Source organism: Plectropomus leopardus, chromosome 6 (assembly GCF_026936395.1).
Source record: "Plectropomus leopardus strain MGB_pleo_1.0 chromosome 6, ASM2693639v1, whole genome shotgun sequence".
NCBI classification, from domain to species: domain Eukaryota; kingdom Metazoa; phylum Chordata; class Actinopteri; order Perciformes; family Serranidae; genus Plectropomus; species Plectropomus leopardus.
The window spans coordinates 23,049,225-23,072,098 of NC_142181.1; the positions used below are offsets into that span (position 1 = coordinate 23,049,225).

General features: G+C 39.6%; 3 protein-coding genes across 3 annotated transcripts; all 3 read left to right on the forward strand.

Moving 5' to 3' along the window:
• The first annotated feature begins 550 nt into the window (after positions 1-550).
• LOC148189383 (extracellular calcium-sensing receptor-like) lies at positions 551-4,837 on the forward strand. Its single transcript, XM_088078338.1, has 10 exons — positions 551-590; positions 783-948; positions 1,046-1,340; positions 1,593-1,679; positions 1,950-2,219; positions 2,341-2,547; positions 2,635-2,910; positions 3,268-3,495; positions 3,593-3,716; positions 3,930-4,837. Exons 1-10 carry the CDS (start codon positions 551-553, stop codon positions 4,835-4,837), a joined length of 2,601 nt encoding a protein of 866 aa, XP_087934464.1.
• A 1,663-nt stretch (positions 4,838-6,500) lies between these two features.
• On the forward strand, positions 6,501-10,502 carry LOC121964917 (extracellular calcium-sensing receptor-like). Its single transcript, XM_042515094.2, has 9 exons — positions 6,501-6,610; positions 6,876-7,170; positions 7,326-7,412; positions 7,650-7,919; positions 8,100-8,306; positions 8,396-8,671; positions 9,051-9,278; positions 9,366-9,489; positions 9,568-10,502. The coding sequence occupies exons 1-9, from the start codon at positions 6,501-6,503 to the stop codon at positions 10,500-10,502; spliced, it is 2,532 nt and encodes an 843-aa protein (XP_042371028.2).
• Positions 10,503-13,444: 2,942 nt separating this feature from the next.
• On the forward strand, positions 13,445-18,020 carry LOC121964167 (extracellular calcium-sensing receptor-like). Its single transcript, XM_088078339.1, has 9 exons — positions 13,445-13,554; positions 13,737-14,031; positions 14,161-14,247; positions 14,515-14,784; positions 15,308-15,514; positions 15,982-16,257; positions 16,576-16,800; positions 16,908-17,031; positions 17,110-18,020. Exons 1-9 carry the CDS (start codon positions 13,445-13,447, stop codon positions 18,018-18,020), a joined length of 2,505 nt encoding a protein of 834 aa, XP_087934465.1.
• The last annotated feature ends 4,854 nt before the right edge of the window (positions 18,021-22,874 follow it).

Here is a 22,874-nt window from a genome sequence, read left to right on the forward strand (position 1 = left end):
ACATATAACATTTCGATTTAAGATTTAATATTTAGATTTAACATATAACACTAAGATATAACATTTAATATCTAGATTTAATTTTAAAACATTTTATTTAACAGTGAAATGTTGCTGTTTCTTTCAGAGGGCACAACTTTTCAACTGGTGACCCATAGGCCAACAGCAGCTGATTGGTTGGTGTGTCAGGGCCTTGAAGTTCACACAAGAAGAAAGAAGATGGCCATTATGATTAAAGAGATTTTGCCCTTTAGACTGTATATCCTTATACTCATAGTGTGAACATAACTATTTTTCTTGTGCTGCTTTGTTCATGTTTATTTTTCATTCTTATTACACTTTAAGAGTTTTCCCTTGATGTGTAGATAAGAACATTATTTATCAGTCGTTAATTTTAGAATAATTATATTATGTTTGAGAGATAGAAAAGCAAGAAACTCCAACTTCACGATAAAAAATAATTAAGATCTTAAACATTAAAGTAATTAATAGAAAATACAGCACATAAATTATATATCTATGACATGCTGTGTCTGTCAAGCAATTTAATATGTGCCATGACCTGCCTCCATACGACTGCCCATGCCCTAGTGGGTGGTGTTGAAACAATGACAGAACCACCAAAGGAGATGGTATAGCCCTGTGTATAAAATGAAGTTGCTGTGTATAAAGCTAAGAAACAGAAGTGAGGGAGGCAGTTATGGAGACATTTGTACACACAGTTTTGTTCTTGTATGTTGACCTGATCCTGACTATGTTCTCTTCATCCTCTTTCTTGTCAGAGTCTTCCTCTCTTTTCTCATCCTGTAAATTGAGGAGACAATTCTATTTTAATGGGGTGCACAAGCCTGGTGATGTGATTCTCGGTGGGTTGTTTGAGGTCCACTACACCTCAGTCTTCCCTGAACTGACGTTCACCTCAGAACCACATCAGCTCAGCTGCCAAGGGTAAGTTTTACACACATGTATTCATAAACAGCATGTACAGATGATTATAAATAATGTATTACTTTTTAGTGGTTGATCATGACATTTTATCTACCAGCTTTGATACTCCAGGGTTCAGGCACGCCATGACCATGGCTTTTGCTATTGATGAGATCAACAAAAACTCCAACCTGTTAACTAACGTGACTCTGGGATACAGTCTTTATGACAACTGTGCCACACTTGTAATCGGATTCAGTGCTGCATTGTCATTGGCCAGTGGTCGAGAAGAGCAGTTTCTGCTTCAGGACACCTGTTTGGGTACCCCTCCAGTTCTGGGGATTGTGGGTGATTCCTTCTCAACATTTTCTATCGCCACCTCTGATGTGATAGGCTTATTCAGAGTGCCCATTGTAAGTTTACTTACCTCAGTTCTAGCTGTGCTTTTAATGTACCCAATTTGAATATGTTAGGAATTTTAAAATGTTACGATATGACATATACAGTGAATCTCAACCACAGCTTCTCCAACGAGTCTTTATTTAGCTAGAGGTGATATTTTTTATATTTTTGATTATGACTTGTTAAGTAGGCAAAACAGTTTAAATGTTTTACTGACTTGCATGACAAGTAAAACTTGTGTCCACATGTATGTTTGTTTATAGGTGAGTTATTTTGCCACATGCTCTTGCTTGAGTGATCAGCAAAGGTTTCCATCCTTCTTTAGAACAATTCCCAGTGATGCCTTCCAGGTGAAACTCTATTCTAAAAATAACAATTGCAAAATATGTTTCATAGAGAGTTTAGTGAGTTAAAATTTCCTCTATGCCCAATCAAACAAATATTTTGTCTTGTATGGAAACGTATTGCATTTGATTTTCTATCATTGCTCAAACTGTGTTTTTTAGAAGAATGTGCAAAGAGGGACCAATTAATTGTCATTTTATTATGAGACACAAATGGCTAAGTTTCCATTGAAGTATTATTCAGTGGGGTAATCATTTTGCTCTCTATTCAATTAGGTGCATGCTATGATTCAGATTCTGAAACGCTTTGGCTGGACCTGGGCAGGTCTGCTGGTCAGTGATGATGACTATGGACTCCATGTTGCGCGATCCTTTCAGTTGGACTTGACTCAGTCTGGTGAAGGTTGTCTGGCCTACACAGAGATTTTGCCCTGGGGTGACAACCCAGCTGAACTAAAGAGGATTGTTGAAGTGATGAAGAAATCTACAGCTCGTGTGGTCATTGTGTTCGCACATCAGATCCATATGATTCAACTAATGGAAGAGGTATCTTTCTATTTATCTATCTACGTATGTAATTCTTGTGGGGATTCAGTCCGACAAAGTAGATTCTTTCTGTTTCACATTAGTCTGAATCAATATATGTTTAAATTTACTCAATTCACAGGTAGTGAGGCAGAACGTGACAGGCCTGCAGTGGATGGCCAGTGAAGCATGGACAGCAGCTGCTGTGCTCCAAACCCCCCGACTCATGCCATATCTGGGTGGCACACTGGGAATTGCCATTCGCCGAGGGGAAATACCAGGACTCAGGGATTTTCTGTTGAGAATACATCCTGACCTGTATGACAATGAAAATTTTGGCCATAGCTTGGTAAGACTGAAAAATTACAATCAGATCTGTAATTACAATATTGAATGTTGTTACTTCTGTAAAGACTTTGTTTTAAATACATTTCAGGTTAGGCAGTTTTGGGAGCACACTTTTCAGTGTAGATTTGCTCCACCTCCAGCAGGTTGGGTAGAGGCTGGGGGAGAAGTGTGCACTGGTGATGAAGACCTAGAGAGTGTGGAGACTGAACTTTTGGATGTTTCCAACCTCAGGCCTGAGTATAACATTTACAAGGCTGTGTATTCTCTGGCATATGCCCTTGATGACATGCTGCAGTGTGAACCAGGGAGAGGGCCTTTCAGTGGGCACAGCTGTGCCACCGTGCAAACGTTGGAGCCATGGCAGGTGTGATATTAGTTGACACCCCACCTGTTTAGTTTTTTTTTAAATTTCTATTGCACCCTGAGCTACTCTTTTGAGGAAGTGATAGGCCTTGTTTAAGTCTTTGAGTTGAGACTGAATATTTAAGTGGCAACACAAAATAAAATGTATTTTCTTTTAATGTGACAAGCCAGTGGCAACAGTGGTTGATTAAATTTAGAGAGCTTACATTTTCATATTTTGAGTGCAGGATTTGAGGACTAGCATGAATAAATCCACAACCTATCACACAGAATATCTGAAAGCATGTGCACAATCAGGAACAGCATATTTTTCAATTCTCCTTGTCACAGTACTTATCTGTATTGTACCCCTTTATAGCTCACATATTACTTGGAAAAGGTCAACTTCACCACACCGTTTGGTGATCAAGTATCATTTGATGAGAATGGTGATGCCTTGCCAATATATGATATCATGAACTGGCTGTGGCTCCCTGATGGAGGAACTAAAGTTCAGAGTGTGGGGTTTGTTAAGAAGTCGGCCTCCAGTGGTGAAGAACTCACACTTGATGAAGACAAAATCTTTTGGAACTTTGACTCGAAACAGGTTTCTTATTTTTATTGTTGTTTTAACCTTGTATGACATATGGTGACATGATTAAATGAGTAGACTAACAGTTATACAACTCTGCCAATCACGACAGCCACCCCAGTCAGTGTGCAGTGAGAGCTGTCTTCCTGGTACTCGCATGGCCAGAAAAAAGGGGCAGCCTGTGTGCTGTTTCGATTGTGTCCCTTGTTCTGAAGGAAAGTTCAGCAATAGAAAAGGTTGGTTTCATTATAAAATCATATCTTCAATTGTGGAATAAGAGTTTATGTTCAGGAATAGTCCCCTTCGTCTTGGTGATTTAGACAAGGAAGCACCTTTCTACCGCCACAGATATCAAAATTCCTGGTATTGGTGGCCAATCCAACATGGCTGTCAGTGTTCACAGTTGTAAATGATCCTGTCTTTAATGCACTGTTTCCCTGTTTTCTTAGACTCCAGGGAGTGCACCAGTTGTCCAGAGGACTTCTGGTCCAGCGCTCAACGTGACCACTGTGTTCCTAAGAAAACAGAGTTCCTGTCCTACCATGAGCCTCTTGGTATCTGCTTAACAACCACCTCATTAGTTGGGACATTTATCTGTGCTGTTGTATTGGGCATCTTCATCTATCACCGCAGCACACCCGTGGTACGTGCCAACAATTCAGAACTGAGTTTCCTACTCTTGGTGTCACTTAAGCTATGTTTCCTATGTTCACTGCTGTTTATTGGCCACCCCAGGCTGTGGACATGTCAACTGAGACATGCAGCATTTGGGCTTAGCTTTGTGCTTTGTATATCTTGTATACTGGTTAAAACCATGGTGGTTCTGGCCGTATTCAAGGCCTCAAAGCCAGGAGGTGGAGCCAATCTGAAGTGGTTTGGTCCTTTGCAGCAGAGAGGAACAGTTCTGTTTCTTACTTCTATTCAGGCAGCAATCTGCACTGCTTGGCTTGTCTCTGCATCACCAGCACCTCATAAAAACACGCAATACCACAATGACAAGATAGTTTATGAGTGTGTAGTTGGGTCAACTGTTGGTTTTGCAGTGTTACTGGGTTATATTGGCTTACTGGCTCTACTCAGCTTCATGTTAGCATTTCTGGCAAGGAATCTCCCAGACAACTTCAATGAGGCCAAACTCATCACTTTCAGTATGCTGATCTTCTGTGCTGTTTGGGTGGCCTTCATCCCTGCTTATATCAACTCTCCAGGCAAATATGCAGATGCAGTGGAGGTATTTGCCATCTTGGCCTCCAGTTTTGGTCTTTTGGTGGCACTTTTTGGACCGAAATGCTACATTATTCTTTTGAGACCAGAGAGGAACACAAAGAAAGCAATCATGGGTCGTGGAGCTACCTAGTTATAAAAGTAGCAGTTACATTAAAATGATTAACTGGCCTGAAATAGTATGTATTCCTGCTTTCATTCAGTTGTGATCTGCCCTTCGAATAACCAATACATATGTTTTTTTTCTACCATAAAGAACACATTTAGAAGACAGCAGCAGCAATAAAGAAATGTTTGTGTGAGCAGATAATGTACTATTGCCCTTTTTGCATCATCCTGTTTCCTAGGATTTGTAAGACTTTGATAGGCATTGCCTTAGTTTTCACTTTTTATGTGACTGTTGTAGTTGCTCTATTAGGTATGTCAAGAAGGATTATTTAAATTTCAAGGAATCTGCTTTCATGAAGTAAGCTAAACAAACCACTTTATGCTTACAAGAGTGTAATCACATTCCATTTTAACAACTATTAAACATGATGGTACATGTTTGTCCAAATAATTGAGTAAATTGATAAAGTTTGACTGGGGGCACCATTTTATAACCAAAGAAGCATGGCCTGTTCAGTTTGCTCTACATTTTTACAGTACCACATGAAAGGCAGGTAAACACCGCACAGTCTTCTAACATCATGCATAGGCTTCTATTTTTTTTTCTTTTGTTTACATTTATGACAAATAGCAGAATATCATTTGCATTCAATGTGATTTTGTGAGTTTTCGTTCACTGATTTGTGTCCCAAATAACATCATGAGTTCTCAATTCTGCCAGTGGCTCGTTTGCAGGCGCTAATAGTGATGGAGAGATGGCAAAACCTTGATTGGTTCCTCTCTCAATACATTTCCCATTTACAACAACTCTGACCCTTGGTGCAGAAAATAACTGCTGAAGCACTGAAATCCTCTAAATTTAAGCATCCCGTCTCTCCAGCCAAGTAAGTAAGCATTTACGCTTTTTATATTTAAACTTTTAACAACTGAATTAGTTATGATTGAGCTCAAAATAATGCCATGGCTATACCATGCCATCACTAGAGCAATAACTATAGTGTCAGAGGAACACCATTCCTGTCTATATCATGGTTGCAGACAGTATGATCCTTATTCACCTTTATGCATGAAAAGCTAATCTAAAACTACCACTCAAACATGTGGCACATACATTCAATGTTACTGACAAATTTCAATTACTTTTACTGTGTAAAAATAGAGAAAAGAGGACAAAAGCAAAAGACTCCCAATCAAAGCTATGTTGTCAATTGCAATTCCCAGGCATTTTCCAAATGTATTTAAATGATAAACATGATGGGTCTTAATTTTTTCAAAAAATAAATAAATAGGTAAACATTTAAGTGATTACAAATAAATAATGTGGCTCATAGTTTATATTTCCTAGAAAACTGGCTGATATGGCATAGCATTATGTTAAATGTGTTCCATTAATATAATTAAGTTGATATGTGTGTTATGTCCTGCCCCTAGAGCCTTGATGGGCGTTGTTGAAGACCAAACAGTGACAGAAGGCCTGCCCTGAGGATGACATATAAATTTTGGTAACCTTGAGCAAATAACAGAAACAAATGTGAAAGACAAGGGCAGTTATGGGCTCTTCACTTGATACATATTTGTTTTTGCATTTATGCCTTACCTTGGTCTTTCTCTTATCCTCCTCTTTATTCTGTCTGTCGTCCTCTTTTCCCTCATCTTGCGAATTGCGGAAAAAGTTCCATCTCAATGGAATGCACAAGCCTGGAGATGTGGTTCTGGGTGGGCTGTTTGAGGTCCACTACACCTCTGTCTTCCCTGAGCGGACATTTACCTCAGAGCCACAGCAGCCCAGCTGCAAAGGGTAAGTTTCACTCACAAGTATCATACACATGCAGGAGACAGCATGGGTCTATACAAGTTATGGTGTGTGCACAAAATAAAGTGAATAGTGAATCATGTAACTTTTAATTACACTTTTAGTGATACTTTTAAAACATGAAAATACAGTGTAAAAAGTATATTATTACAATAGTGTAACAGGTTTAGATTTTCTTTGTAAAGATCTACCCAGTTCTCTGGGTTACATATTACTTTTTGGTGGTTAAAAGTGAGACTTTGTGTGTTAGCTTTGACACTCTAGGGTTCCGGCACGCCATGACCATGGCCTTTGCTATTGATGAGATCAACAAGAACTCCAATCTGCTACCTAATGTGACTGTGGGATACAGTCTTTACGATAACTGTGGTGCACTTGTAATTGGATTCAGTGGTGCGTTATCATTGGCCAGTGGTCAAGAGGAGAAGTTTCTACTTGAGGAAAAGTGTTTAGGGACTCCTCCCGTTCTTGGGATTGTGGGTGACCACTATTCAACATTTTCTATTGCCATCTCCAATGTGCTAGGTTTATACAAAATGCCCATTGTAAGTTTCCTATCTTTTATACTTTGTACTGTTGTATATTTATGTATAATATTTGAATTAATGTAAATCCTGAGTGTAATACATTGTGAAAATACTGTGACGTCTGACTTTGATGAGATGCATACGTTGAGTTTATATTGTATGTTGCTTTACAGGTGAGTTATTTTGCCACATGTTCCTGCCTAAGTGATCAGCAACGGTTTCCATCCTTCTTTAGAACAATCCCAAGTGATGCTTTCCAGGTGAATTGCCATGAGTAAAATTAAGAACTGCAAGAATTTATGCCACAAGTGTACAGCAACTTTGTGAAAAATGCCCCAAGTGAAAGAATCCATTTTTCACTATTAATGTGATTAATTAACTTTCCTTGTGAAACTTGGATGTCTAAAATTTACAATAACTGAAGTTAGTTGTATATTTTATTACATACAAATAAAGTTGTCTGGGCACTAATCCCTTCACACCAATATATCCACTAGGTGCGTGCTATGATTCAGATTCTAAAACACTTTGGCTGGACTTGGGTTGGCCTTCTGGTCAGTGATGATGACTATGGACATCATGTTGCCCGATCATTTCGGTCGGATCTGGCTCAGTCTGGTGGAGGTTGTCTGGCCTACTTGGAGGTTTTGCCCTGGGACAGTGACACAAGTGAACTCAGGAGGATTGTACATTTGATAAAGACACCAACAGCTCGTGTGGTTATGGTGTTTGCTCATGAGTTCCACATGATTCAACTAATGGAAGAGGTTCAGATAATTTTTTTTAACATTTCTTAATTATGTGCTTATATTTTCCTTTATTACTGTAGACAAGATAATATTTGCTCCAAAACATTCTGTACTTTTTTAACAGAGGTATGACCAAATATGGTATATTTACATTTATGTTATTTAAAAACAATATCATACTTTTGTTTAATGCAATAGGTGGTGAGACAGAATGTGACGGGCCGCCAGTGGATAGTAAGTGAAGCCTTGACAACGGCTACTGTGCTCCTGACACCTCACTTTATGCCATACCTGAGTGGCACACTGGGCATTGCCATACGTCGGGGAAAAATACCAGGTCTAAGGGAATTCCTCCTACAAATACGCCCTGACCAGAATGACAGCGGCATCTTTGGAAATAGCATGGTAGAAGTTTAATCTTACAAATTTATCTAACATTGCAAGAATAATTTATTGTCATTTTATTTGATAACAAGTTTATATATACATTTCAGGTGAGACAGTTTTGGGAACACACATTTAAGTGTAGATTTGTACCACTTCCAGCAGGCTGGGTTGAAGCTGAAAGAGCATTATGCACCGGAGAAGAAGACATTGAAAGTGTTGAGACTGAGTTTTTAGATCTTTCTAACCTCAGGCCTGATTACAATGTTTACAAGGCTGTGTATTCTCTGGCATATGCCCTTGATGACATGCTGCAATGTGTGCCTGGGAAAGGTCCTTTCAATGAGCACAGCTGTGCTACTTTGCAAACACTGGAACCATGGCAGGTGTGATATCAGTTTACGCTCCAACTCTCTGTGTTTTAAAACAGCTACTAAACCTTATGGAACTTAATGAATGAAGTTTTTATAGTATAGAATATAGAAAAAGACTATACAGTATTTCTTTTTTTGTAATAATTAAATCAATAAAATTGGTCTTAATGTCATTATTTTATTTCAAAGTTAAGTACATAATACAAAACAGGAGCAAACACATTCTTATATTGTTTTGTTGGTGTGATGACAGACTAATGCTATTGAAGCAGTTAAAAATGAGCCTTAATTTCAGAAACAGAATTTATAGACATAAAAAGTCATACATTTTAATGCATATTATTTGAAGTAAGCCTCTAAATGAAATCTGTCCTAATCTCTTTTTTTGCAGCTTGTACATTATTTGCAAAAGGTCAACTTCACCACAACATTTGGCGATCAAGTGTCATTTGATGAGAATGGTGACGCCTTACCAATATATGATATTATGAACTGGCTGTGGCTCCTGGATGGAGGGACCAAAATTCAGAGTGTTGGCGAGGTTAAGAAGTCAGCCTTCAAAGGTGAAGAACTCACAATTCATGAGGACAAAATCTTCTGGAACTTTGAAACCAGAGAGGTTATTTCTGCTTTTTCTATCCTAGGTTATCCAAATCTCAGCAACAAATAACAACAATGCATTAAACATAAATTTTTCTTTCTACAGCCACCACGGTCAGTGTGCAGTGAGAGCTGTCCTCCAGGTACCCGCATGGCCAGAAAGAAGGGGGAACCTGAGTGCTGTTTTGACTGCATCCCTTGTTCTGAAGGAAAGATCAGCAATAAAACTGGTTGGTATTCAGTTTAAAACATTGCAATTCTGAAATTAAATAAAAACAAGTATCTAACTGGCTTCCCCTTTTTGTCAGACTCCATGGAGTGCACAAGTTGTCCAGAGGACTTCTGGTCCAGCACTCAGCGAGACCACTGTGTTCCTAAGAGAACTGAGTTTCTCTCCTATCATGAGCCACTAGGTATCTTTTTGACAACCACCTCATTGCTGGGCACTTTTGTATGTGCTGTTGTTCTTGGAATCTTCACCTATCATCGCAGTACACCTATGGTACGTGCCAACAATTCAGAACTGAGTTTTCTGCTCTTGGTGTCACTTAAATTATGTTTCCTGTGTTCACTGCTGTTTATGGGGCGTCCAAGTCTTTGGACATGCCAGTTGAGACATGTAGCATTTGGGATCAGCTTTGTGCTTTGTGTTTCGTGTATTCTGGTAAAAACCATGGTGGTTATAGCTGTGTTTAAGGCCTCAAAGCCAGGGGGCGGAACGAGTCTGAAGTGGTTTGGTGCTGTGCAGCAGAGAGGAACCGTTATGGCTCTGACCTGCATTCAGGCAGCGATCTGCACTGCTTGGATTGTTTCTGCTTCACCAGCCCCTCATAAAAACACGCAATACCACAATGACAAGATAGTTTATGAGTGTGTTGTTGGGTCCACAGTTGGTTTTGCAGTGTTACTGGGTTATATTGGCTTACTAGCTCTACTCAGCTTCCTGTTAGCATTCCTAGCAAGGAATCTTCCAGACAACTTCAATGAGGCCAAACTCATCACTTTCAGCATGCTGATCTTCTGTGCTGTTTGGGTGGCCTTTGTCCCTGCTTATATCAACTCTCCAGGCAAATATGCAGATGCAGTGGAGGTATTTGCCATCTTGGCCTCCAGTTTTGGTCTTTTGGTGGCACTTTTTGGACCCAAATGTTACACAATCCTGCTGAGACCAGAGAGGAACACAAAGAAAGCAATCATTGGTCGAAGTCATAAAATCAGCACTCAAAGTAAATTTATCAGTTAAACCTATCCAGTTTGTATTTTGCATTCAGTAAAAAAGTAATAGGCAATAAAGAAAAAAATGTATTTCTGTTTTTGTCCAATCTCTTTTTTTTTTTTGATAATTCCCATGGAATTGAAAGATTAAAAAAAAACTATTCTGTTTGCTATTAATTAGCTCATAATGAAGAAATAAATAATTAACTAACTTGTAACTGTTAACTAAGTATTGACCAATTAGCGATTAACTAATGAACCATTACATAACTTTTAACTTACAAATTACTAGCTTACTAAATGATAATGACTGTCATGATATTGTAACCCAAGTTCTACTAATACTTGATCAATACTGATACTTTGATCAATCACAAGCTCACATTAACCCACTGTAATTTGCTTAACTGTAGCCAGCCAATGAGGGCCTGCCAATGCAAATATGTTCAGGCCCCGTAGTATATAAGGGAATACATGACGTTGTCTGCCATTCTACACCCCTTTTGGTAAGCAGCAAAGGAGCATCAGTACCCTAGGCAGAGGGAACCACCTGTGCTAATAGAGCTAGGATTACAATATGGTAACCTTCGTTCTATCTCACACAGGCTCCACCCTCTACTGGACTCTATGGGTACAGTGGGTAAAGACAGTTAATTGAAAGCCCTGTCACAACATAACATCAACCAGCCACACCAATCTTTGCTAGTTTAAGGTTAGGCGCCACAGCCTGACTACTTCTTTACATCCTAGGCTACCCAGTGGGGAAATAGGAGGCCCCAGCCAACCCAGGAAGTATATCACCAAACTGGGTTGAGCCGTGGCCTAACCTTGTTGGGGTCGACTAGCTACAGACACCCTGCACACCACAATTTAATACAGGAAACATCGTGGTGCCAACTTCCTGTTTACAAATGTTCATACTACAAACAAACATAGTAACTTAGGTGTTTTGTGTTAGTAACTTAGGTGTCAGTTGTGTTATTATTTTCTGAAGGCTTCATGGAAATCAAGCTCAAACTTTAGAGTGTTTTGAAGTATTTGCCATAATTGTGACTTCAAATGCTTCAAGGCAATCTAATTTTCATTGGTAGTTTAATTCAACAGGGTATTAAAATCATTTTAAAATGTTGTTTATTGTCTGCTTTAAGGTATGAACTACTTGAATTCTGCCAGTAATTTAGTGTTTTTCTTTTCTTGTTTTAGGTTATTTTTCATGTCATTTTTAGTTTGTTTTTCATTTCTCCTAAATAAGATGTTTTCCTTGGTGAGGTTTAGACAAAGCCAGAGTTTGATATTTTAGGGAAGGGGGAATAGAGCTGAGTAAAGTCATCCTGCCTGGAGAGGTAATTGCATGCACTCACTAGGCATTGGGTTAAATAAGTAGTTAATGCCTCCGAAGGGGAAAATCTGTAACACACCTATTTCTGCTGAACTGATTATACCTATCAAGTTACTGGGTGCCAGGCCTATACAATACCCCTCCATCAAACAGGCACCATGCAAGGGAGGAATTATTATTTCACCAAATGTCTTGGTATGCTACCATCTAGTGGACATTCTCAGGGCTGATTTGAGTTTAATTTGGCATGTTTGTGACACAAGTTTGGGATTATACTCAATATGAGGTAGGTCCTCTGATACATATGAAACTGCAAAGTGATTTTGAAGAAAACTTATATGCTTTTACATATTGTGCTTGACATTAAGGTGAGTAAATATTTACTGAAAGGCTGTAAACATTAGGGTTGGTCCTATTTTCAAACCATTTAGATCCAGGATGGGTTTACCACATTTTACTAGGTGTCCCATATGATTCAGCAGTCAATCCTGAGAGGAACATAATGACACCATGTCCCAACACAAAGCAAACCTCTAACCATTACGCAGTATCACATAAATGTGGAGCTCTGTCCACACTGAGTCCATTAAGCACTTCTGTCACTTTTTGTCAATATAGTGCACAGCTGATATAGCTATCAGCTGTGCACTTGAGATCAAGCTGGAGATGTTAACACTTATAGGTGAGTAACAGACTTGCTATCTTCCTGCATTTGTAACATTCCTTTTTAATTTTTTCTTTCATGTTGCCAACACCAGCTGCTTCAGCTTGGCAGTAAATTACACACGACCTGTTGGACATTAGTGGCTTCATTAATAAGTTTACAAACATGATGCTTTATTAATTATGCCCTCATATTGTTTATTACTAGTGCCATTTGGAGTTGGACTTAGCTCTGTGACTCAAGATACTTTTAAAATTGCCAGCATGTACATAACAAATGTCAGTACAATCCATTTGCATAAGTCACACTGCTTGTATACTGGCAAAACCAGAAACTAACCCAACTCTAGTAAACATGTTTATTTCTACTGTAAGGCTAGGTAAGGCATGGATGGCCATCAAAGGAGCTGTAATTTTGGGCACTTCACGTTGGTATCATTTTTTAGCCCAAGAGGATGTCGCTTTATCAAAACATGATCTTTTCCCAACTGTAACCAGGTGGGGTTTTTGTTTGTTTGTTTTTCTTTCCTAAACATAACCACATGTTAACCAAAGCATTTTTGAACTTCAAAGTTTCAGGATATCCACTATATGTACGATGCCAACATTTATTCTGGCGATCAGATTGGGTCATCCACAACAAGGTTGCTAAAATAACCATATTGAAGTGTTATTAAAGGGGCACAAATGAATTCTGCATCAATACAAAAGTACAATGTCTGATAGGCCCAGCCCCTACTTTTGTGTATGCTCTGATGGGTGGTGTGCAAGATTCAACAAGTCAATAAAAGAAGTTGCCACTAGGTCAGAGAGGGGTAAACAGGAGGATAGTCATGTCAGCATTTTTAGATATCAACTTATTTATGCTTGTGCATTTCATTATATTATATTTCTACTTTTTATCTGCTATGCCTACTCATCTTTATCGAACCTCGTGCCAGTTACAGGGACAGTTTCGTCTTAATGGAATGCACAAAGCCGGAGATGTGGTTCTGGGTGGGCTGTTTCAGGTCCACTTCTTTTCAGTTTTTCCTGATCTCTCTTTTACCTCAGAGCCACAACAGCCTACCTGCCACAGGTCAGTCTTTAAATCATAAAGATATTAGGCTGACAGAATGACATTGTGTATTAATGCTAAGTATTATAATAATGTTTCCTATTTAACGTAATTGCCTTAAATAATCTGCAGTTGTGCACATACATGACAGCAAATTGACTATATCATGTTGTATTTTCCAACAGTGGTATTTTTTGTGTTAGTTTTGATGTTCTAGGATTCAGACAAGCTCTGACCATGGCCTTTGCTATTGATGAGATCAACAGAAACCCCAACCTGCTACCAAATGTGACTCTGGGATACAGACTTTATGATAACTGCCTCAAATTAGGAATTGGATTCCGTGCAGCGTTGTCATTAGCCAGTGGTCAAGAGGAGCAGATTAAATTATATGAGACCTGTGAAGGAAACCCTCCAGTTGTAGGAATTGTGGGTGATTCTTCCTCTACACGTTCTATTGCCATTTCCTCTGTCTTAGGTTTGTACAGAGTACCTATGGTAAGTTTTCTGCCATAATTATTTTGGATCATTTTGATTTCAGTTTTAATCATTAATCAACCTTAAAAAGTTTAAAGAGTGGATACATCCTCTGAATGTTTCTCAGAATGTACAGTCTGTCTTTCACAGGTGAGTTATTTTGCCACATGTTCGTGTCTGAGTGACCGGCAAAAGTATCCATCCTTCTTTCGGACGATCCCAAGTGATGCTTTCCAGGTGACCATCTATGAGCAAAATAAAAATACATTTAGAAAAGCATGTGCAGTCAAATATTTAAAGAAAGAAAATCCCTGCACTGCAATGACCTTTTTTTTTGTAAAAATCTGTCATATACTTTGTGTCATTGGAGCCGTTTGGGCTCAGCTGAAAGTTAATAATTAAACATTGTTGAACCTGTTTGACAGCTTCCCCACAGGAAGATTATTGTAGCCTGTGAACTAATCCCTCCACTCTGTATTTTTTTTTGTTTTATTTTTTTTTTAGGTGCGTGCTATGATTCAGATTCTCAGGCGCTTTGGCTGGACTTGGGCAGGTCTGCTGGTCAGTGATGATGATTATGGACTCCACGCTGCCCGATCCTTTCAGTCTGACCTCGCTCTGTCAGGTGGAGGTTGTCTGGCCTACGTAGAGGTTTTGCCCTGGGGCAATGATTCAGCTGAACTGAAGAGGATTGTGGATGTGATGAGGAAATCTACTGCTCGTGTGGTCATTGTGTTTGCACATGAAAGTCACATGATCAACATCATGAAAGAGGTTGGGTTTGTAATATGAATTAATTTTAACTTCAAATAATTTTTCAATTTTACATTTTAATGTGTGGAGTTTTCATTTTTTTCTGTCAGCACCAGTTTTTTCTGGATTTTCCAGCTTACTCCCACAGTCCAAAGATATGACGGTTAGATTAATTAGTGACTCCAAATTGGCAGTAGGTGTGAATGTTAGCGTGAATAGTTGTCTCCCTCTTTGTGTCAGTCCTGTGATAGTCTGGCAACGTTTCCAGGGTCCTATCCCACCCCACTTAGCTGAGATAGCCTCCAGCCTCTCTGTGACCCTATAATCATTAGGGTAATGAATGAATTAATGTGTAATTGCCGAACCAAATGCTTTGAGTTACAATAAAATAATAATAGATTCAATTAAATCACACCATTCGCTTATTAGAGGCACTGCAGGGTTTTAGAGTGAGATCATAATTGCAACTGTTGATGAATTAAGTCAGACAAGATATCAACCATGTCATGATGGTATGAATCTATATTATTCCTCTTATGCACAGGTGGTGAGGCAGAATGTGACAGGCTTTCAGTGGATGGCCAGTGAAGCTTGGTCTGCAGCTACTGTGCTTCAGACTCCCCAACTCATGCCGTACCTGGGTGGCACTTTAGGCATTGCCATCCGTCGAGGACACATACCAGGACTAAGGGATTTCCTGTCACAAACACGTCCTGACATACAACTTAACAACGGATATGAAAATAACCTGGTAAGAGTTTATCCTTGCAATCTGATCTGTGTGTAAGAATAACACAGTACTGTCATCACATTTATAACATGCAGTTTTAAATTAGTGCTGTAACTGCTCATGTATTTGTACCAAAACATCACAATACAAGGGTCACTGTCTGGTGCACACAGCCATGCGTTCAATACATGGGATGTAAATTGATGCACATAATGTGCCACTAAATTTCACAAATGAATTTCACAAGACAATTTTAGCCATGCATTGTGAGCAACATAGGTTAGCACAGCAAGCAATGTGCTTCCTTATGGGAAAGTGTTTGCTCAGTGTTTATACAGTGTACAACTGAAAAACAAAACAAAACAAAATCAATCAATAGGCATTTGGGTCCCCCTACCAAAATCGCACCGAACTGTGACTCCTAAACCAGGGTATTAACCCAATTGTTACTTTTGTCTTATGTTACCCCGTTTTTCAATACATTTCAGGTAAATCAGTTTTGGCAATACACATTTCAGTGTGGATTTGGACCACCTCAGGCAAGTGGGGTACACGCTGGGGGATCACTATGCACTGGGCGGGAAGATCTAGAGAATGTGGACAGTGAGTTTTTGGACATTTCAGACCTCAGACCAGAGTATAATGTGTACAAGGCTGTGTATGCCCTGGCGTATGCTCTTGATGACATGCTGGAGTGTGAGCCAGGGAGAGGACCTTTCAGTGGGCACAGCTGTGGCAGTTTGCAAAGACTGGAGCCATGGCAGGTGTGATATCATTTTAAAACTCCGCCACAACATTTCTTGCAGTGTATTATTTGTGGTATAGGACTGAATACAAGAGTATGACATTGCTAGTAAAGAACATTGCAGAGAGCCAAGAGGATTTTTCCCACTAATGGGTGACAGCATTGGATAGTATTATCAGGTCAAAGACAGCAATGTCTTGGCATTGGGGGTACACAATATTGTTAAAAGTTAAGGGATATGCAGTTTGATAATGGAATACGACTCTGTTCACTATGGTAAAAATGAGGTCCTTTAATTTTTGTTTTTTTCCTTTTCAACTTATTCTGAAATCCTTAGCTTGTGTATTACTTGGAAAAGGTCAACTTCACCACACCATTTGGTGACCAGGTGTCATTTGATGAGAATGGTGATGCCTTACCAATATATGATGTCATGAACTGGCTGTGGCTCCCTGATGGACAAACTAAAGTTCAGAATATAGGTGAGGTTAAAGAGTCAGCCAAAGGTGAAGAACTCACACTTGATGCAGACAAAATCTTCTGGAACTTTAAGTCCAAACAGGTTACTTATGATTTTCAGTCACTTTTTTTGTGTCCCACTGATAATCCATCATTAGCACCTGCAGTGATACGCAGGTAAGAATAACACATTTATTTTTCTACCTACAGCCACCCCGGTCAGTGTGCAGTGAGAGCTGTCCTCCAGGTACCCGCATGGCCAGAAAGAAGGGGGAACCTAAGTGCTGTTTTGACTGCATCCCTTGTTCTGAGGGAAAGATCAGCAATAGAACTGGTTGGTATTCAGTTTTAAACATTGTAGTTTGGAGATTTAATAGAAATATGTATCTAAAATATCTCCGTATTTTCACAGACTCCATGGAGTGCACCAGTTGTCCAGAGGACTTTTGGTCCAGCCCCCAGCATGACCACTGTGTTCCTAAGGAAACTGAATTCCTCTCCTATTATGAGCCTCTGGGTATCTGCTTGACAATCGCCTCATTGTTGGGCACAATTATATGCGCTGTTGTCCTGGGAATATTTATCTGTCATCGTGGCACACCTATCGTACGTGCCAACAATTCAGAACTTAGTTTCCAGCTATTGCTGTCCCTGAAATTATGTTTTCTTTGCTCACTGCTTTTTATTGGACGTCCCAGGCTTTGGACATGCCAACTAAGACATGCTGCATTTGGGATCAGCTTTGTTCTTTGTATATCATGCATCCTGGTGAAAACCATGGTGGTTCTGGCTGTGTTCAAGGCCTCAAAGCCAGGAGGTGGAACCAGTCTGAAGTGGTTTGGTCCTTTGCAGCAGAGAGGAACAGTTCTGGTTCTTACTTCTATTCAGGCAGCAATCTGCACTGCTTGGCTTGTCTCTTCCTCACCAGCTCCGCATAAAAACACTCAATACCACAATGACAAGATAGTTTATGAGTGTGTTGTTGGGTCCACAGTTGGTTTTGCAGTGTTACTGGGGTATATTGGTTTACTGGCTATCCTCAGTTTTCTGTTAGCATTCCTAGCAAGGAATCTTCCAGATACTTTCAATGAAGCCAAGCTCATCACGTTCAGCATGTTGATCTTCTGTGCAGTATGGGTGGCCTTTGTCCCTGCTTATGTCAGTTCACCAGGCAAATATGCAGATGCAGTGGAGGTATTTGCCATCCTGGCCTCAAGCTTTGGCCTTTTGTTGTCACTGTTTGGACCCAAATGTTACATAATCTTATTGAGACCAGAGAGGAACACAAAGAAAGCAATCATGGGTCGGGGCATTGAGTCATAAAACCTACACTTAGTTTAATGAGATAGAATTAGTCCATTTTCTCTGTACAATACAAAATAGAGGTAGAAAAAAAAGGTTGATAGTAATATCAGTGTTTGGTTGTTGGGAAAAAGATGATGAGAATTCGCGAACACAATAAATTAATCTATTTTTTTTCCCATGGATACAGTAAAATTATTGTCACCTTTGTCACTTTTCATGGTGTTATGTTGCATCTTATAAGACTTTAGTTACTTTTGCAGAATACATGACACAGATTGTGGGTTCATCCAACATTATTACATGCATTTAGTTTTGACCTGTCTAGACCTGATGTGGATACACTCCCCTTTTTTTCATAGTACCCCCAAATCCTCAAAGCTCTTTTCAGCTCCCAGGTTTCCAAAACATTAAAATATATAAAAAGCAGTCATGTATAACTTCCTGAGTGCAGTGTAAAGCAGTAATCGTCATTTTTTGCTCAAAGTGTGGTCCCGAAAAGTGTATCGGGTTGCCCACCAACCATTTTCTAATTCACAATGAAAATAAAATGATTCACACTGGGAATTGTTTTTAAACTTTTTGTGTACATATGGTGCCAGAGTGCATAAAACATCATCAAAATAGAGCTTGTTTAATTAAAAAAGGCCTGGAAATGTCCCCAAATTCTAGAAACGTCTTACACTCACTGCCCTAAGATCCTAGAGATATGCTAAAATCCTATTAACATCCCAAAATCTTGGAAACATGCATGGGGCTCCTGCAACTGGCCCATGGTTTCCTCTCATTTTGCAAAACTGACCCCCAAGCATAGCAAGTTGAGTATCCCTGGCATAAAGGAATTATCGGCAGCACTGATAGACTTATACAGTATCATATAAAAGCATCTGCGAAACTGACTGTGATTGCATCTGCATATTCTGACTATGCCAAACCTCTAAACTCCACTACACCACAATTTAAAGAATGGCATTGTCACAAGGTTACACCCAAACTTTACAACATAGAACCAGAGTTACTGTCTATAAAGTTTGCTTGATTTAGCACTAACTTTGCTGTCTCTACAAACATAAAAAAAGCTTGTTATTTTTTTATAATTATTTTAATTTAATTTAGTAAGTGCAAAAAGTGCTTCAGGTGTGATCACACACAGGTATTGCCGTCTAGTGGCAGAAGAAGTGCCGCGATCTCAGCATCTGAGATTCAACAATCTCAGTATCACTACTTACGATGACAGTCAACATACAACATCGCACAACTTTGTCAGTGCTAGATAATCGTTAGGTGCTGGGTTTTGGACCATCTGACTTAATCTACCCCAAAGGGCAAAGAGGAGAAGAGTCAGGTTAAGTGCCTAGGTGTTCTCGGAACAATTGAGTTTTAAATTGTCTCTTAAAAGTAGAAAGGGACTCAGCAGAACGCACAGAGTTTGGAAGTTTGTTCCACCATTTGGGAACAACAGAAGAGAAGAGTCTAGCTAGAGATTTAGAGCCGTGCTGGGCTGGAAGCACCAGGCGTCTTTCACATGCAGAGCATAGTGGGCGAGAAGGAGAGTAGACCTGGATCAGGGATTCCAGGTAGGCTGGAGCAGTTCTTGTGATTGTTTTGTAAGCCAAGAGAAGTGCTTTGAATTTGATTCTGACTGCCACTGGAAGCCAGTGAAGAGAAATTAGCAGCGGGGTGACATGTGCTCTTTTGGGCTGGTTGAAGACCAGACGTGCTGCTGCATTCTGGATCATCTGAAGAGGTTTGAATGAGCATGCAGGGAGGCCTGCCAGAAGAGAGTTGCAGTAGTCAATGCGTGAGATCACAAGAGCCTGAACCAGAAGCTGTGTGGCCTGTTGGGTCAGGAAGGGTCTGATCTTCCTGATGTTGTAGAGGGCATAACGACAAGACCGAGAAACTGAGGCCACATGAACCTTAAAGGTCAGCTGGTCATCAATCATGACACCCAGGTTTCTGGCTGAGTTTGTGGGCACAAGTAGGCTCGAGTCAAGTTGGACACTGATCCGAGGCTGAACAGATGGACAAGCTGGAAAGACCATGAGTTCGGTCTTAGACAGATTTAGCTGAAGGTGGCGTTCCTTCATCCATGTGGAGATATCAGCCAGACACGCTGATATCCGAGCTGAGACCGTTCTGTCATCAGGTGGAAAGGAGAGGAAGAGCTGAGTGTCATCAGCATAGCAGTGGTAGGAGAAACCATGGGAGCGGATCACTGCACCGAGTGAGGTGGTGTACAGAGAGAAGAGTAGGGGACCAAGCAGCGACCCCTGAGGAACCCCTGTCGATAGGCCATGTGACCTAGACACCTCTCCTCGCCATGACACTCTGAAGGATCTGCCTGTGAGGTAGGACTTGAACCACCATAGGACAGAACCTGAGAATATATATTAGCAATATTATACCTGATATTAATTACCCATTATCCATGCCACAGAACTTCAGAGTTATCCCAAAACAATTTAAAAGCAGGACAGACTTGGTGATCAACAGCGGGAGAATATTTCTTTATTCCCATGAACATGGCCGGTGTTGTCTTCATTCTCAAATTACTCAATGACTGCATTTTTATTTTTGAAGAGTAGCTGTTCAGATTTATTAAATGATTCACAGGTAACAATGTGGCAAGGGGTGACAGACTAAATATTGCCCCCATAGCAGGCTGATATCCTTCCACCAGCATTTGACTTTTAATGTAAACTGCCACTGTCAGCCAATGATGAATTGTTCGTAATTAGTGCATTTGGAGAGTTTGAAAACAGAAACTTTTGCCATATCCTGCATATTGGTTTCTTTGTTTGTTTGTTTTTAATTCAATAAAATTCCATGTGAATCAAACGAACTGCGGAAATGTGCTTTGCACCATGTAAACTGGAAAATATTTTTAATTCAAAACAGTATCAGAATCGCCAGTTTGGAAAAAAGAATAAAATATAAGGTGTCTGCTAGTCTACCTAGCGTTAGTCTCACCAATTCAAACTAACTGATAAAGTATGCACTATTATGACTTATGCCGGAGATATACTTGCTGCTAAATACATGTTTAGGGCCACTGACAGTCTCGGGGTGGCACACCAAAACTAAAGCCATAATTTTATAAATACTTTAAGCTCTATAAGTATATATTATGATTGTAAAGATACATCATTATCGGTATCTGTATCCATACAACCAACAAAATCATCTGTATCTGTCTCTGTCTTTATTCGTATAAATGACCGGAGGAGAGCGCGTTGTCAGTACTGGAAGTCACGTTAAATCAGATGTATTTTCTAACCTGTATTCATTGACGATGGAATTTTTGTGTCATCTATCTATCTATCTATCTATCTAGTGGAGGAATAGAAACATGTGGTCCATAGTTAAAATCAGAAATAATTAATAATTATTACACAAAGACAAGATGGCTGACAACAAAAATAACTGCAAATGAAAACTGCCAAATCATAGATGGCCACTCAGGTCGAGGGAGGTCCTGCCTAACTAACATGTGGTCGGTCAAAACAGGAGAAACCTCTGAAGCAGGAATTCTGAGTTCCCTCTCCGAGAGTGTTTATGTTAGCCAGTTATATGGTTTTATGTGTATCTGATCTTTGTTGTATAAAGATAAAGGTACCAGGGTTAGTACTTGGGTATCAGGATGTTTAGTTGCATGCAAGATTCTGTCTGTGTAAAGCATCAGCAAAGTAAAATCAACTTAGCTTTAGCAATAATTTAACCTAAAAAGTTCACAATAACTTTTGAAAAAAATCAAATCATTGACAAAAATGGCATTGACAAAGGTTAACAAGCTGCTTAGCCTGTACTGTTGTACAAATGCTATGCCCAGTTGTTCCACTACCAGTCATTAATGGAATGGAAGAGTTGCTTTGTTATGGTGCTTCTTAGCCGGCGGTTGTCATTTGTGGATTAGCCTGGCTTTGACGATGGTGTTTCCAGTGCAGTCTTTGCTGTGCTGTTACTATGGTGAGATTAATCAGAATCAGATTCCGGTTTCATTGCCAAGTACATTTATATATACAAGGAATTTGACTTGGTGTTTTGGTGTAAAACAATTGACATTAAGGAGAAGGTAGAAGGTAGATTTATTAGTCATTTTTTAAACAAAGTTTAAAACATTTTTTAAACAAAGTTTAAAAAACAAAACTACATTTGTCATTGATCCTGCTATATCTTTGGAGTTGAAGAATTTGCTGATTAAAATCAGCAGCTACTATGAAAATTCCATCTGGTTGCTCGGGCATATTGCTGCTGATGGTGTCATTCAATTCCTGCAGTGCATTTTTTGAATTTGCATCAGAGTCTTGTGTCTTGTGTGTGTATTAACCATGTCTCTGTGAAGATATGTGCAGAGCAGTCTCTGATTCCCTGTTGCTGAGTGAGCCTCAGTCACATCTCATCCTCTTTATTCTCCTCTGACTGGACATTAGCCAGCAGAATGCTTGGTAGAGGAACAGCTCTTGGTCCAAGTCGAGTTGGCCTTGCCCTGATGCTGGCTCTCCTTCCTTCACGTTGTCCGACGCTTTCGGTTTCGTTTCTCCCCTCTGGTCTCACTTGCCGCTCGGCACACGCCACCAGTGGGGATCCTCTTGTAGTCTGCTGCATTCAGTCCAAACCCCACACAACCTTTACCGATGTTGATATATGCTTCTCTGTCACAGAAAAGTCTTGCTTCAGTCAAAGGGGCCATGGACTCGAAATAATAGAATAATATAGCAAAAAAGTAGCAAGGAATTGAAGAGCTACTGGCTGTTGCATCTACGTGCACTGCCGCCATCAAAATAAAAAAAAAAGAGAATTTAAATACAATAAGACATAAGATAAAAATATAAAAGCAATTAAAAAATATTAAATAAAAAAATGAATATAACG

Coding starts and splice junctions, on each gene's coding strand:
- LOC148189383 (XM_088078338.1), top strand. CDS start 551: ATGTGCCATGACCTGCCTCCATACGACTGCCCATGCCCTA. Junction 591..782: donor ATACGACTGCCCATGCCCTA/GTGGGTGGTGTT, acceptor CTTTCTTGTCAG/AGTCTTCCTCTCTTTTCTCA. Junction 3,496..3,592: donor GGAACTTTGACTCGAAACAG/GTTTCTTATTTT, acceptor CAATCACGACAG/CCACCCCAGTCAGTGTGCAG.
- LOC121964917 (XM_042515094.2), top strand. CDS start 6,501: ATGCACAAGCCTGGAGATGTGGTTCTGGGTGGGCTGTTTGAGGTCCAC. Junction 9,279..9,365: donor GGAACTTTGAAACCAGAGAG/GTTATTTCTGCT, acceptor TTCTTTCTACAG/CCACCACGGTCAGTGTGCAG. Junction 9,490..9,567: donor AAAGATCAGCAATAAAACTG/GTTGGTATTCAG, acceptor CCTTTTTGTCAG/ACTCCATGGAGTGCACAAGT.
- LOC121964167 (XM_088078339.1), top strand. CDS start 13,445: ATGCACAAAGCCGGAGATGTGGTTCTGGGTGGGCTGTTTCAGGTCCAC. Junction 14,032..14,160: donor GTTTGTACAGAGTACCTATG/GTAAGTTTTCTG, acceptor TGTCTTTCACAG/GTGAGTTATTTTGCCACATG. Junction 16,801..16,907: donor GGAACTTTAAGTCCAAACAG/GTTACTTATGAT, acceptor TTCTACCTACAG/CCACCCCGGTCAGTGTGCAG.